Below are 15,825 nucleotides of genomic sequence, written 5' to 3'. Positions count from 1 at the left end.
AACATCCCAGTCTTTAAGTAGCCCCCTTCCTGTTTGTCAGAGGAGACCCCTGAATTACCAGTCTGTCTTTGGGGCAGGTCTGGGGCATCCCACTAGGAAAGACCTGGGCAGGGCCTGACCTGAATCTCCAGAGAGACACCTGTCAGTCAACACTGCACTGTAAAAATGGAAAACCAAAAAGGCCATAGAACTGTGAAAGTATTTTACAGCTTGAGAAGGGGAGTGAAAATAACGAATCAACTAGTTATAAAAAGTTAAAAAAAAAATCTTTATCATGGAGGCCAGGTACAGTGGCTGATACCTGTAATCCTAGCACTTTGGGGGAACGAGGCAGGAGGATCACTTAAGGCCAGGAGTTTGAAACCAGCCTGAGCCAGAGCAAAGACCCCATCTCTACAAAAAAAAAAAAAAATTAGCCAGTGTGGAGGGTGTGCACCTGTAGTCCCAGCTACTTGGGAGGCTGAGGTGGGAGGATCACTTGAGCCCAGGAGTTTGAGGTTCCAGTGAGCTATGCTGATGCCACTGTACTTTAACCCAGGCAGTAGAGCAAGACTGTGTCTCAAAAAACAAAAACAAAAACAAAACGCTTTATTATGGAAAACTTCAAGGATATACAAAAGTAGAGTGAACAGTATGATGAACTCCCATGTGCCCAGCATTACTCCATCTCATTTCATCAGGTGTGAATATTCTAAGACTCTTGATACATATTAAAGTGTGGACAATGGAAAGTGGAGCCTCTTCCTGGTAGAACGAATCACAGTCTCATGTGATAATATTAATAAAACACTTTCAAAGACAGGATTGTGTCTGGATCTCACAATGATCAGGGAAATGGCATGAATTTCCTAGTCTGTAAGGTGGAAATGATAATGGTGGTGGTGATGGGGATTGGATAAAGCTCAGATGTGAGATCATTGGCCTGAGACAGCTTTGTTGGTAATTATCAGAACTGAGGCTGAAAACCAAAACTTCTGGCTCCAAATTTGCTGCTCATCTTCCTCCATCACGTTGCCTTTTCTTTAAAAAATTAAGATATGCATATTATATTTTTAATCCTGTGTCTGAAGCAAGTATAGAGAGGCATCCTGACTTGCTTAAAATAAACTAGAATATTTCACTTTTCTTAGAAAGTTAATAGTGTCTGTTTTTGTAAACAAAAATAAAATTTTACATTCCTTGGGATGTCCCTAGATTTAGATTTGCCTCTTATATAGACACACCCTTCGTCAAAACACTTCCTAACCTTGCCAGAGTAAAAACCCAGTGCATACATGGTACTGGGATATTATAATGCAAATTTCTTTGTTCTTGCACATGACAAGTGTATATATACATATATATATATTAATATATATTTGTGTTTGAAGCAGGATTTAAATTGTCACATAGCAAGGATTTATCTGGCATCTTTATTACAACACAAGAGACACAAGCATGTGTGAGTAATTGAAGTTATACATCAAAGAAATATTTGTTTGCTTGCTTTCTTCACCCCATGTGTGAGGCATATGTATTGAGTTTCTTGTTTACTGAACCTGAAAAAATATCGATCAGGTTACTCAGTCTGGGAGAATGGGATCATCCACAGTGTTGTCTGGGGAAGAGGTGGAGAAGAGGGAATGTTGGCTGGCAGCTCTGAAACCCATGCTCTGCCCCAGGGTGAGCTGAGCTAAGCCCAGTTAGTAAGGAATGGGGTCACCTGCTCCCGGTCTTTGCAACAGGAAAACGTCTCTGCGGAGTGTTCTGGGCAAGACAGGAGTGACTTGATGGCAAAGCCAAGACTGTGGTGGGATTGTCGGGGTCTCTGTGGCCAGGACAAAAGACATCAGGAGGGGGATGGTATCCTAAGTGGCTCCCCCACCTTTTCACACTGCTGCTCCTTTAAGAATTCTTAACTATATTTAATTCCTCTGAGAGAGTCACATAATTCCATTTCCAAAATGACTTTCTGATATTTGAGGTATAAGCAGGGCAGGCTTTGCTCTTCAGTATGAAAGCTAAACATGGGGCAGAGGAGTTGCTGAAAGCCTGGCTGTGGCACATTCTTCACCAGCTGGGAAAGTCCTGTTTTTGTTTTGGTGGGCAGTTACTGGTGTGGTGATGTTCCGTCACTCTACTCCTGTTGTCATGACCTTGAGTGAACCAAATCGTGAATTTTTGTCGTCCTCATTTGGAGTCGGTGGCCTGTGCCTTAGGAACTTGAAATAGTTGAGAGGCTGGGTTGATCCCTGGATGGGGAAAGTGAGGGGGCTCAGGAACCCCTCTCCTGCTGGGGCTACGGGTGGGGTTCCTCTCTGAGCTTGGAAGGACTTTGGGATCATCTTGTCTAATTTGCTCATTTTTGAGATGAAGAAACAGAACCCTATGGGTAAGTCTCTTCTCTGTTCCGTGGCCACAGAATTGTACTCCCTGTTGACCAGTCACGTTATAGCTGTGTGTTTAACTGCTTGCCAGGAGGAAAGCCAGGTGAGTACTTTCCCCAGTTGTGTCTCTTTAAGGACAATTGTGGCTGGGTGCATTCTGTTCCCTTTGGAGGTAGAAAGAAAGTGTTGAAGTGGGGTCATTATCAGGCCACGTGGAACAAATGGAGCAGTGATGTTTTAAGCTGTGAACAATGAGAACAGCTTGTTCTAGAAAGATAGTTAAAGGCATGTATTCCAAGGATACGTGGAGAGATAGCACACAGTGCTGGGGGGCAGGGGGGGTGGGTACCAAAGTTATCCTCAAGCCGAGTACTCAAGTTAAACACCCTGTAGACATCTACAGGTGAGCCCTTATATGGAATTTCACATGCTATAGACTGTGTGTGTATAAAAATGTAATTAGAGCAGTGATGGACTGAGAGAGACCATCTTAAGAGTCCTCACCAAATTTCTGGCAGTGCCTTTAGAGTATTGGCGTCATTATGACCAGGCCAAGAGTTGAAGTTTTATTTAAGGAGGTTAGGGCAGGACCATCTCATTTCCCACACTGCCTTATTCATAGAAGGTAGTCAGCAAATATTTAATTGGATTTGACAGTTTGGTGAATTGGGAACATTTACAAATATATAACTATTGCATGCCATGCATCTTGTTATTTTTAAGAGATGGATTTATCTGTGTCAATGAGCATGCTTATTTCAGAGGTCTTGGTGAATGACTGGAGTGGGGCGAGGGTCCAAAGAAAGAGAGAGTTGTAAGGGAAAGCCACAGGGAGAAAGTGGCTCTAGCTGGAGACTTGAGTGATACGTAGGAGCTAGCTGTGCCAGGATGGGAGGATGGAGCATTTTAGGCAGAGGGAACAGCCAGTGCAAAGGTTCTAAAGCAGAAATGAGCTTGGTGTCTGCAGATCAGAAAGGCCAGTGTGACTGGAGCCCAGGGAGCAAAGGGAACAAGTGGCAGGAGGTGGGGGCCAGGTCATACAGTAGCACCTTAAAGGCCATCGTTGGTAAGAGGCTGGATTTTATTCTAAGGAGTAGAAAGGAAGCCGTTTGGTTTTCTGCAGGGGAATGACAGGATGTGATTGTTTACTTTAAGAAGACATGTAGTGCTACAGTATGGAGACAGATTGTAGAGAATGAGAGTGGAGGTTGGGGAGACCATTTAGGAGGATGTCACAGGGAGCCAGGGACAGATAACCAGGCAGTGGAGCTTGACTGTGGTGGTGGTGAGGTGGGTGGATTTGGGGTACGTGTTGGATGAAGGGCCAACTAGACTTGCTGCTGGGGGAAAGTGAAGTAAGAAAAGGAGGAATTGGGGGGTTTTGGCTTTAGCAGCTGGGCAGATAGTAGTACTGTTTATTGGGATGGGGAAGGTCCAGGGAGGAACAGATTGAGTCGCTGGGAACCAAGTGGTTTGGGCCATGTTGATTTCAGACATGCTTATTAGTCATTCAGTGGAGGTGCGACGCCAGTTGGTTATGAGTTGGTTATGGAATAGTTGGGGTGGTAGGAGGAAAAAAGCAGAGAATTGCCTCAATGAAGCAGAGAAATGTTTTAAGGAGAAGGGGCAAAATGAACAGTGACCATTGGATTTAAAATAACAACATGGGCATCATTGGTGATCGTGATAATAGGTGTGAGATGTGGATACAGAAGTTTTGGTTTAAAGACAAAGTTTATCTTTGAGTTGGAGATGCTTTCGACAGCATTCCGCGGTAGTTCTTTTCAAATGCCAGTTGAATTGTCAGATGGTTTTTCAGCCTGCCCGCCTTTCCCCACAGAAGCCACAAGATGGAGCAAGTGAGTCAAGCTCCAGGGACAGACCATTTGTGCTTTAGGTTGGCCATTTCCAGTGCTTTTCACACACTGAAATGAAGATTTTTCTGGAAGATTGAATTATCGGGGGACAAAAGTCCCTCTTCCTGAACAAAAGTGATTATAGATTGTGGAGCTAATTTCTTGGAGTTGGGGTGAAAATGTGAAGAAGCAGGATGTGAAATGACATGATGAGCTTAAAAGTTTTAGCAAGAATTTAAAAATATTAAAATTAAAATTCTGAGATTCCCAGTAGTGGCAGACAGAATCCATATTTAAACAACTTCTTCTTCATGGAACTTCATCAAAATGAAACTAGAAGGATTTTTTTTTTTTTTTTAAGGCATAAGCCTACAAAGACAGCAGTGGGCAAGGAGATGATAGCAATGCAATTTGGGGAAGTAAAAAGCCCACTGAGAGGAGTCGAGTAACTTAAATGACTCAAAAAAGCTGATGTGGAAGCTGACTGTTGGTGGTGGGGGGACCTGAGAAGTCACGTGGTTTACACTGTAGAACCCTCCAGAAAGGTTGAGAATTGGCAGCACCCCTGGGGCTGAGGGAGAGGTGGGGCTGAAGAGTAAGTCAGGAGTCCCTCTAAGAATCAGAGCTTCTGATTCTCTCCTCCCTCCTCACACAGCGGCTGCTGTTCCTTCTCCACTCTGGCAGAATTGTGGGTGTGTTCTCTGGAGGGGGTAAAATTGAGGGTCTCTGGAACAACAAACAAGACTCTAGGTACAGCTGAGGGTGTTCAGTAAAAGGTTCCTGAATGTTGAAACTCTCACTCATCTTCTCCTGCTTGGCTCTCGGCATTGTATCTTCCATGCAAGGATGAGAAGAGAAGAGCCATTGCCCAGAAAGTCTGAACAGCCCAAGAGAAAACACCCAAAGATACTGATATTGGTTGCGGGAGAGAAGGGCCCCTCAGTGTAGGGACCCAACAGAGTCTCCTATAGGGAATGGTCAACAAGCCCTCTGTGAGGAGAGCTGTCAGCCACTTTCTTTCGTGTTTCCCTCTTGGGTGAGTGGATAGACAAGTGTCACCAAATATTTAAGGAAAGATTCTAACATGAATATCAAAAGTAAAAACAAAGAAGAAAAAGTGTATTCAGTGAAACATTATTGAGGGAGAAGAAAATTTCCAGAAAAAGAACTCATTAATATCTTCCAAAAGAGAAGAGAAGATGTCAGAGCCACAGAACAAAAATTTTTTAAAATGTAGAGAACAACCCCAAGCAAATACCAAGGCCCCATCTCCACAAAATATAGAAGAATTAGCCGGGCATGGTGGCACATGCCTGTAGTCCCAGCTACTTGGGAGGCTGAGGCAGGAGGATCCCTTGAGCCCAGGAGGTTGAGGTTACTGTGAGCTATGATGATGCGACTGCACTGTAGCCCGGGCACCACAGCAAGACTGTGTCTCAAAAAAAAAAAAAAAAAAAAATTCAGAGAACAAAGAGCTCTTGGAAATTGAAACCATGATAGTAATGAAAAAAAAAAAATAGAAGAGTTAAAAGAAAAAGTTAAGGAAATTGCATATAAAATGAAATGAAAAGAGAATTGGAGAGAAAAAAATATGAAAATTAGAGAAGTAGATCATAAGGTCCAACATCTGAATAACAGAAGTGCAGGAAGAGGAAACAGAAATGGGCAGCATCAAAGAAGCCACTCAAGGAAAAAAACTAGAGGTAAAGACACAATGTATCACTGGTTGTGTCTGAGAGATGAGATTATGGATGACTTCCCCCCCATTCTATACATTTTTTTCTTTATTTTCCAAATTGCATGTAACAAATATCTTTTAAAATTGGGGAGAAATGTGTGGTTTCAATATTATCAACATTGCCCCGGAAGATGTAACTTGCAGGTGGTCCTGGTCTCCACAAAATGAACGTATAAAAGGAGCATGTTGAAAGGGGCAGTCTGAGCTCAGTCATTTAGCCAGAAACTGTGATCTCAGCAGGACCAAGTTGGTCCCATTTTCCTTCCTGCAGAAAAGCGTTCTCCTAGAGGGCTACCGAAAACAAGCCACAGGGCCACGCTGGGTATTTATTTTCATTCTCATTAGAACTTCTCTCTCTATTACAGAACACCCATTATTCTACATGAATTTCTCTTGGGTCTTTTGGGTTGTCAGCCCTGGTGTACCAGAATATGAACCATCGTGTTCTGCAGTTCTCTACGTGTGGCTGAGCTGTTCCTGCTGCCTTCCTAGACTTCCTCAGCCCTGCGTCCTAATGTCCCTCTTCCGTAAAGCTTTGAAGCATAAACACTTTCCAGACTTGAGGAGGCTTTGGCCTTTGGTGCTGGGGCTCTGTTTAGACTGCCTTTTCGCCCTCCCACGGTTTGTGAGCCTATGGCCTTGCCAGGGGAGGGCGTGAGCATGAGCGCTGGGGGTGGGGAGGGGTGTTGAGCTTTCCCGTAGACCCTGACCATTGTGGTCCTTTCCTGGGAAAAACCCAGTGCAGATGTTGAGAGTCAAACCGCAGATTGCATCTGTGAGCTAACTCTTGCAGACAGTTTTGTCATTGTAGGATAAAGGCTGTTGGCATATTTCACGGATGACATAATTCTAGGCCTTCTAGTGGCCATTATTATTTGTTATAAACATTTTGGATGGCAGGTATTAAGTTTCCATAACACCTTTTATTATAGAAAAAGGTATTTTGACCTATTTATTATAGAAAAATTCAAACATATCCCAAAGTAGAGCGAAAGTCTAACGAGCCCACTGTAGCCCAGCCAGCGTCAGCAGTTGTGCTCTCAGCGGTTACTCACTCGTGTCCCGCCTTGTCTGTCTGCACTCCCACTCCGCTCCCAGTGCCCACCCCGGATTATTTTAAAGCAAATCCCAGACATCATATCATTTCATATATAAACATTTAGTACATATCTCTAAAATATAAACATTCTTTTTAAAAGAAAAAACTACCTTATTCTTACTATGTTAAAATATCCAGTTAGCATTCAAATTTCCCCAGTTGTCTCAGACAGTTTCTATAGGTCTTTTTCCAAATTGGGATCCAAATAAGATGCATACATTGGTCGATAGGTTTCTTAAAAGAAATTTTTTCCCCCTGGAGACAGGGTCTCATTCTGTTGCCCAGGCTGGAATGCAGTGGTGCGATCATAGCTCACAGCAGCCATGAACTCCCGGGCTCAAGTGATCCTCCTGCCTCAGACCCCTGAGAAGCTGGGTTTACAGGAACTTACCACAATGCTTGGCTTTTTTTCTTTTTTTTTTTTTTTTGGCTTTTTGTAGAGATGAGGTCTCGCTATGTTTGTTGCCCAGAGTGGTCTTGAACTCCTGACCTTAAAAGTGCTCCTCCTGCCTTAGCCTTCCAAAGTGCTAGGATTACAGGCATGATCCACAGCGCCTGGCCTGTTTCTTAAATATTTTAAAATCCCTCTTCGTCTATTTGTTCTTCTTTATAATTTATTAAAGAAGCTGAGTCATTTGCCCTCTCTTTATTAGGAAAGAAAGGTAGTAAAGTTCTGGATTATTAGGAGCACTTGAAATCATGAAGTGTTCTACGTTAAAAAGTATATAGCACTCAGGAGAAATTTCTTCCATGTCTCTAATTGAAAGTCACCTTCTGAGTGTGTGGCCCTCCCTGGGCACCCTCCATACAATTTTGCCCTCCTCCAAACCCTTGGTACTTCCTATCTTCCTTTCCTGTTTTATTTTTCCTCCTAAACACCTAGAGCCACCTTACACACTATGTATTTTGCATGTTTATTGTCTGCCTCTCCTCTAGGATGTAAGCTCATGAAGGCAAAGGTTTTGTGTGTTTTGTTCTCTGCTGTATCCCTGCACCTGGATAGGTGAATGAAGGTGCTTGAAGGCAGGACAGAAACAGGGTGAGGGTGGCCCTATAGGGGAGGGTGGGTGGCGCAGTGTAAGGAGGAAGATATCTCTGTGCAATTCCCGTTTTGACTTGGGACACCCGTTAGAATCAGAGATCCTTGTACGGTTCTGTGGGAAGCTCAGCTGATGACTGTCTTCTGCCTGTCACCAAGTGATGGAGAGCCTCTCTGTAGACCCTGACTGGGTCTCTTGTCCCTTTCGTCCCACTGCATCTAAGTCATAGGCTGGCTCAACCAGTTTTATCATCAGAGACTGGGCTGGGAGCCCAGTCCTCTCAGACCATCACGAACAGGGGCAAATGTGTCCTAACAAGGATGCTGGTCTGAAACAGTTTGTTTTGATTCAGAGCACATTTCCCAACCTTTGGCATTGTTGGATCAAAGTCCAACTGTGAAACCACAAGCTGAACGTAGCAGGAAGAACCTGAATGAGTCACCTCTCTATGCTGTTAGCCAGTGTTGTGGTGTCGAACAGGTCCAGCCACTGTACCTTAGTCTTCTTGTCTCTGAAACAGGAATAATGCCCTTTTGTGAGCCTTTCATGCTGTCCAGTGATGCAGAGTGGTTAGCACAGATCCTCTAGTCATCCTGCATGAGAAGGCAGCATGCTGGCCACGCCAGGAGAGGCTGCAGGGAACAGTGGCTGAAGAGACAGCAGCCCTGCCTGTCCTCTGGGCCAGGGAAGGCTCAGGCTAACTGGAGGGGGTATGGCTGGATCTGCTGGCTCCCTCGCCTGTTTTGGGGATAGAGAGAGGAGATGCTTTTAGAATGTTTTAGCTGAGTAGGGTTCGTGCATCTCCTCTCCCTGTCCATCCCTGCACTGTGCTGACCCTATTCCAAGGCATGGTCTTACAGCTTTGGTTGTGAGGTTCTTGCCACACTGTCACTGGAGCAACTCATTCTCATTCCTGGAAATGCTGGTCTGGATATGTATGTTTTTTCCAGTAAGATGTGAGGCATCCTGTGAGGGGAAGTACACACCCTGCTGTTCCATCGCTCCTGGGGGGAACCGCATTTGCATGTCCATGGATAGCAAGCATATTTTCATTTTAATTGGGTAGAGATTGTGATTTTTACTGCTGTTGGTTCCTGACCAGTAGATTTAGATTATTTTCTGGGCTCTATGAAATCCAGACAGGACCCCTGAGTTTAAAATTTTTACTTTATAGATTTATGTCATCCAATATGGTAGCTGTTAGGGTGGGAACTCGTAGTGAGGGATGAGAAAGAATTCTCGAGACAAAGATTAGACTAGTTTTAGAGAAAGTTTATTTTACTTCCCAAAGGAAGGGGAGGGCATGGCATGAAATAAAGGAGAAGTGCTGGCCCTAAGGGTGAGGGGTTCAGGGTTTTTATTGGGGGTAAAAGGGAAAAAAAGTTATTGCTGCAAGCTGATGGCAAAAGGCAGCTGTGAAGTGGCTGTGTGTGTTTGTGTATTTTTTTTTCCTTTTGTTTTTCTCTATTCTGTGAGGCTGGCTTATTAGTCTCCCTGGAATGTGGGCTGGTGGAAACTGGGGGAGGTCACGCTCTTTCTATCTGCTCGATTTCTTTCAAGTGTTGTAAAAACAAATTCTTAGAACAAGTTAAGCCACAGGTGGTTAATCAGACAAAGGGGCAATTGTGAGCTGTGATCTTTCTTTTTGAGGGGGCAATTATGAGCTGTGAGTTTTCTCCTTTTTTTCCTCTGTTAGTTTATTAGCAGTGCTGTCCTTTCGGTAGCCACTAGTCATATATGGCTATTTAAGTTTAAAGTCAAATTAGCAAAATTAAATAAAAATTTAAACCCAGTTCCTCAGTCATGCTAGCTGTATTTTAGGTGCTCAGCAGGCATGTGGAGGTCATGGCTTCTGTACTAGACAGTGTAGATTATAGAACATTTCCATCATAGCAGAGAGTTCTACTGCACAGCATTGTGGATATTCCTACTCAAAGATTAACGAGTGTGTGGAGGGGATGTCAGAGCACTTGGGAGACAAATGAGTGGCACATGATGAAATAAAACTGTCAAAATTTTTACCTCATATTCTTGTCATGGTAAAACATCTCTCAAAGTAAATTCTTCAGGGGAAGACTTGAGGCTCCCAGTGTTGACACATTGCATTTGAAGGTTGACCCCGGAGCTCTCAACTATTCGGTCACTTATCACCTTTTATTTTAGCACTTCGTCAGGGATACAAGGTGTCCACTGTTTAGCCAAGGAGTGGCTCCGTCCTGCACTGACCCATGCTCTGCTGGAAGGTCCCTAGGGGTCAAGTACATGATTTGAAACTTTCATAGCAGTTTGTGACTTTTGAGTTAATGGGAAAGAAAGTTCTTATCACTCTTGCTTTGCCATTTTTGTGATTCTAAAAGAAGAAAAGAAAAACACTTTGATGAAACAGATACTTTTCTAGAATGTCTACTGGCAAGCTTTTCTGTTTTGCTTGGTGGGATCCTAGCAGCAGAGCTAGGACTAAGGGAGGTGAGCCCAGGGCACAGATTTCAGGAGGTGCTCACGCTCAGGTATTTGTACTCACGCTCAGGTGCTGACCTTGTACTCCTGTGGGCCAGAGAATGAGCATCTCCTTAAACTTTGCACCCTTGGCGCTTGGTTTGCCTTACTCTAGCCCTGTCCAAAACTGTCTCTCTTCGGGCCCATTTACCATTTTGGCAGGCTTGCCACATGGTGCCAGGAATTCTGGACTTGCACATGCATAGCTCTTTTAGCACTTGTAGCCTCATACCGTGTCTATACCTCTGCTAGACTGAACCCCTTAGGGTAGGGGCTGTAGCTCTTTGCTCTATGTATACCTGGACCAGAGCAGAGGACAAATAAGTGGCTAACGGATCAACGAACAAATCAGTCCACCGGGGCTCCAATCAGTGAATTAAAGAGTGAAGAGCTCTCTTGACTTTCTCTTTTCCATTAAGAGTCAGGGAATGTCCTGCATCGTAACCTGCAAAGCTGCACATTTCCGCACAGCCGAGTTCTCTCTGCACACAGGGAAGCCGAGAGCCCTCCTGTCAGTGTGGCGATGGATGGGCACCATTTCCCACACTTGCCCTTCCCTAGAAAGCTGTCTCTGGGAATGGGTCGCCCATCTCCCCTCCTTTCCCCTGCGTCCTCCAGAGTCCATGTCACGTGTCACACTACAGCTCTTGTGCCACAGCCAGGCTGTGCTAGGAGCCCATGGCTGGGCCTGGGTGTGCCATGATTTGGGGAGTTGCGGGGTAAAGAAGCAATCGCCTGGGGGTTGGAAGCCCTTTGTGGACTCCGTGTCATGTGCTTCTCCTCTCTGCCTCCCACAGAGCGTATTGAAGAAGAGGGACCAAGTCCAAGCGGAGTACGAAGCCAAACTGGAAGCTGTGGCTCTGAGAAAGGAAGAACGCCCCAAGGTCAGGGAAGCCGCCTGGTGAGGGCTGACAAGCTGTAACCTCCCTGCTGGTGCTAAGTCAGTTCTTGTCTCTGGATCTGTATGACTGAGGGTGGTCAGTGCCAGCTGGGATACGTTGGTGTTTATATTTTCCTCTTTTTGCTCCCTTTTCTGCCTTGTTTCTGAGAATTCCAAACATGCACTTGGGGTTGAATTTTCTGCTATTTCCTGGGATGTTTTTGTTGTTGTTGTTTGTAGAGACAGGGTCTCACTCTGTCACCCAGGCTGGAATGCAGTGGCCTGATCATAGCTCACTGCAGCCTCGAACTCCTGGACTCAAGCAATCCTCCTGTCTCAGCCTCCCAAAGTGCTGGGATTGCAGATGTGAGCCCCTGTGCCTGGCACTGGGATTAAAAAAAACACAACAGACTTCCAGCTCTGCCATTCATTGGCAGTTCCTTGCCCTGTAAAATGGCATTGCAGAGAGAGGGAAAGAACAGCCTAAGTCAGCGCTCTCAAGGTGTGGTTGGAGGACTGGCCCATTAACTGTGTGATTCACGATGAGAAAAGTACCGAAGCTGAGAGTAAGCGCCTGGAAACTTTTATAGCAATTTGACACTGGTGCGGAGCCAGTGCACACACCTTGTTGAACGCTACAGATGAGTGTTGTCAAACTAGTGCTGATACAAGTTATGCACAGTAGGACTACAACTTGGTTGGATTGAGGAAAAAGCCAACAAAAAATAGTCCTTTACCCTGGAGTTTGAGCAGCACTGATCTGTCTTGCCTATGATGCCTTCTGGCTCAAGTGTTCTGAGTCTAGATAGAGGATCAGATTGCAGAAATGCATGGGTTGTACCAGCCACTTCCTTTGTTGCCTTTCTTTCTCCCCAGCCAGGATTAAAAGGAAGAGTAAAATGGCCAACATGCAAGTGCTTACAATGTGCTCACTGTGTCTGAATCCATTCTCTTTACACAAAACACACACACACACACACACACAAACATACACACAGTTGTTCCTCTATCCATGGGTTCTGCATTTGCTGAATCAACTAACCATAGATTGAAAATATCTGGGGAAAAATAGCCAAAAAAATACAATAATAGAAAATAACACAAAGAATAAAAACAACATAGTACAGATTGAGTATCCTTATCCAAAATGCTTGAAACCATAAGTGTTTTGGATTTTGGAATATTTACATATACATAGTGGAATATCTTGGGAATGGGATCCAAGTGTTAACACAAGATTGGTTTATGTTTTGTATACACCTTATACACATAGCCTAAGAATAATTTTATAGAATATTTTTAATAATTTTGTGCATGAAATAAGGTTTTGACTGTGACCCATCACACGAGGTCACGTGTGGGATTTTCCACTTGTGTTGTCATGTTAGCACTCAACAAGTTTCAGATTTTGAGTCGAGCACAGTGGTGTGAGCCTGTAGTCCTGGCTACTCAGGAGGCTGAGGCAGGAGGATCACATGAGGTCAGGAGTAAGAGGCTGCAGTGCACTGTGATAGTGCTTGTGAATGGCGACTGCACTCCAACCTGGGCCACATGGGGAGACCCCATCTCTTTAAAAAAAAAAAAATAAGTTTCAGATTTTGAAGCATTTCAGATTTTCGGAATGGAAATGCTCAGTCTGTATAACAACTATTTACATAGTATTTACATTGTATTAGATATTATAGGTAACTTAGACATGATTTAAAGTATAGGGGAGGATGTGCAGGGGTTATATGCAAATACTATGTCATTTTATATCAGGGACTTGAGCATTCACATATTTTGCCCTCTGCAGGGGTCCTGGAACCAAACCCTCACCAGATACCCAGGAACAACTGTGTGTGTGTGTGTGTGTATAATCTCCTTTATTCCATATCACCGCTGTGTGGTTTAGGTTCCCTTATTGCCATTTGAGAGATGAGCACACCAGGCCCAGTGTCACAGCTAGCAACTGGTAGAATCATACTCTGCAGTCTGACTTTAGAATCTTGCCACTTTTCTTTGTTATTCTGCTTCTTTGCTGTTTGTAGTCTCAGAGAAGGAGTAGAGAATGTTATTAAGATAATGCAGGGACCCAGTGTCAGGGAAATAGTTCGGCATCAGAGCTGTTGGGGTTTTATTTCCTTCCTTTGCCTTGGTTCTTGCTGCCACCACTGTGTCAGGACATACCTGGAAAGGAACCAGCTTTGGGTATTTGAAACTCAAACCTCAGAAGTGGCACACCTTGGCTTTGTGTAGTGCTTTTTAAGGTTAATTATTATACTACTTCATGGGATCACCACAGTCGCCATCTGAGGCCCAGAGGGAAGGCATTGTTCTTTCCCCACTGCGTGGGTGAGGAAGTGAAGCAGAATCGGTTGCCTGGCCTCTTTGATGCCAAACGTCCCTATGTGCAATGTGCCGTACACGGCAGAGATGCTGTGCGTGTTGTTGTGTTGATTTGTGTGTCACCCATGGTGATCTACACCAGAGCGTGAAGGCTGCGTACATCCTTGGAAAGGCAGATGATGAGATTGGGACTCTGGTCTTTGGCCCAGTGTATGCAGCTGGGACCGTCCCTCTCGTTCCTCTTGCCAAAGGCTGTCGGTCTTCTTCCATCCTGTGTGTCCCAACGGAGGCCACGGCAGAAATACAGCCGTGTGCACAGCTGCTCTCTACCTGGCTCTGCCTGTCCCATTGACTAGTTCTTAGCTGTTTCTGATATTCTGGAACATGGTGCCATCGGCTGAGCCCTTGTCTCAGTCTATTTAATGGGATGACATATTTTTATATATTTAAGAAGTTTCCTTCTAACAGTTTAGCCCCGTAATATGAAGATGGAAGTCACTTCATGGAAAGAAATACTCCGTGATCTTACTTACAAGTGGAATCTAACAAAATTGAACTTGTAGAAACAGGAGAACAGTGGTGGCTGGGGGTGTGGAGGAAATGGGGAGATGTTGGTCACAAGGTACAAACTTTCAGTTATAAGATAAACAAGTCCTGGGGGTCTAATGTACAGCATGGGTGGTGATGGGTGTGTTCATTAATTTGATTGTGATAATCATTACACAACATATACATATATCAAATAATCACATTGTGCACCTTGAATATATAAATCTTTGCTTGCCAATTAAATATTTGAGAAAAAAATAGAGGTTACTTTTTCTGGCGAGGGAGGAAAGGAGAACCAGCAAGTTCTGCTGCTGGTACACTTTGGAAACTGAGGACCCTGCATTTTAAAAATGTCACTTAAATAGTTCTGTCTGCATTTGTACATGCTCAGCACTGAATACAAACCTTCTCAGACCATTTGTCATTTAATATGTAAGCCCTATACGGGACATACTCCTTTCCAAAGCCAGGAACTGAAGGTTATAAATAATAGGCCTAACTAAGTCTTTAACTGCACCCTGGCCTGCTGGCTGCGGGAAGCTCGTTCCAGCCTCAGAGCAGAGGGAAGAGCTGGTGTTTGGCTCCCACGTACCAACCAGCTGAGCTGCTGCGGCTCCTCTTTCAACTTCCGAGTTGTGGTTGAAAACTTCCTGCTCCTGCTGTTCTCCACCTTCCTGGAACGCTCTCTTGGCCACAGGAATTCTGACCAGAGGGGAAGGGTTTCTTGTCCAGTGGGTGAGAATGACTAGTGGGTCCCAAACACACGTGTGCATTCTCTTAGCACATCTAGGAGACGAGCAACGTAAGGCCTTGCTGTGCTTTGCTTGATGCAGTTGTGAGCTCACACATCTAGAGCTGCTGCTGCTGAGATAAAACCAGGGTATCAGGAAGTGGGTTAGGGCTGATTCTGCCCGAAGGCCTCAGCCGTTTCCACTGTTGGTGACTGATCATGGGGAGCGTGGGAGCAAGATAGCTCCCAAGTCTGTCCCAGGGGAGCGGGGAAGAAGAGAGGGCCCTAGGTATGGACATCTTAACAGGAGACTTGAGTTTTGAGGTGAAATCTTGAAAAAATTGCTCTGAAGAGTGAAGGAAGGTTGATTTTTGTGAGACCATGGAGTGATGTAAAAATCTGATCATTTTTCTGTAACCCAGAGGAGGGAAGTGGCCTCAGGGGTTTCCATGACCCTCACCATGAATTTCAAGCTGGGGTGGCCCTCTTAGGACAGAGGAGCCCTAGGCCATCTGAGGAGGGAGGAGCGAGTCCTGGGGCTCCTCGGTGTGTGCTGAGGCCAGGCAGAGGCCTCTAGAGCTGAGGGGAAGTGTTAGTGTCGTAGAGTTTAAAGTTTTGCTTTGTTGTTAGGCTTGAGAAAACTCAGCAGATGGTGACGTAGTTTATTCTCAGGCAGGTGGAGTTTGGATTGTGTAGACGTGGCTCTCCCCATTTTAATTTGGAGGTTGGAGAAATGATAGGTA

At 44.7% G+C, this 15,825-nt stretch overlaps 1 protein-coding gene across 4 annotated transcripts in view; it reads left to right on the top strand.

The window, feature by feature from the left end:
* The window catches only part of SNX30 (sorting nexin family member 30), a 102,270-nt gene that overhangs the window by 74,450 nt on the left and 11,995 nt on the right, over positions 1-15,825 (top strand). For all 4 annotated transcript variants that reach the window (XR_006737930.1, XM_045563609.1, XM_045563610.1 and 1 more), the window contains exon 7: positions 11,393-11,479. Coding sequence is in view for 3 of the 4 variants with exons in the window: in XM_045563609.1 (XP_045419565.1) it covers positions 11,393-11,479 (87 nt within the window). In the remaining variant the exon portion in view is untranslated. The remainder of the gene's footprint in view (positions 1-11,392; positions 11,480-15,825) is intronic.

Source organism: Lemur catta, chromosome 10 (genome assembly GCF_020740605.2).
Source record: "Lemur catta isolate mLemCat1 chromosome 10, mLemCat1.pri, whole genome shotgun sequence".
In the NCBI taxonomy this organism is placed as follows: domain Eukaryota; kingdom Metazoa; phylum Chordata; class Mammalia; order Primates; family Lemuridae; genus Lemur; species Lemur catta.
This window is presented reverse-complemented; position numbering and strand designations above follow the sequence as displayed.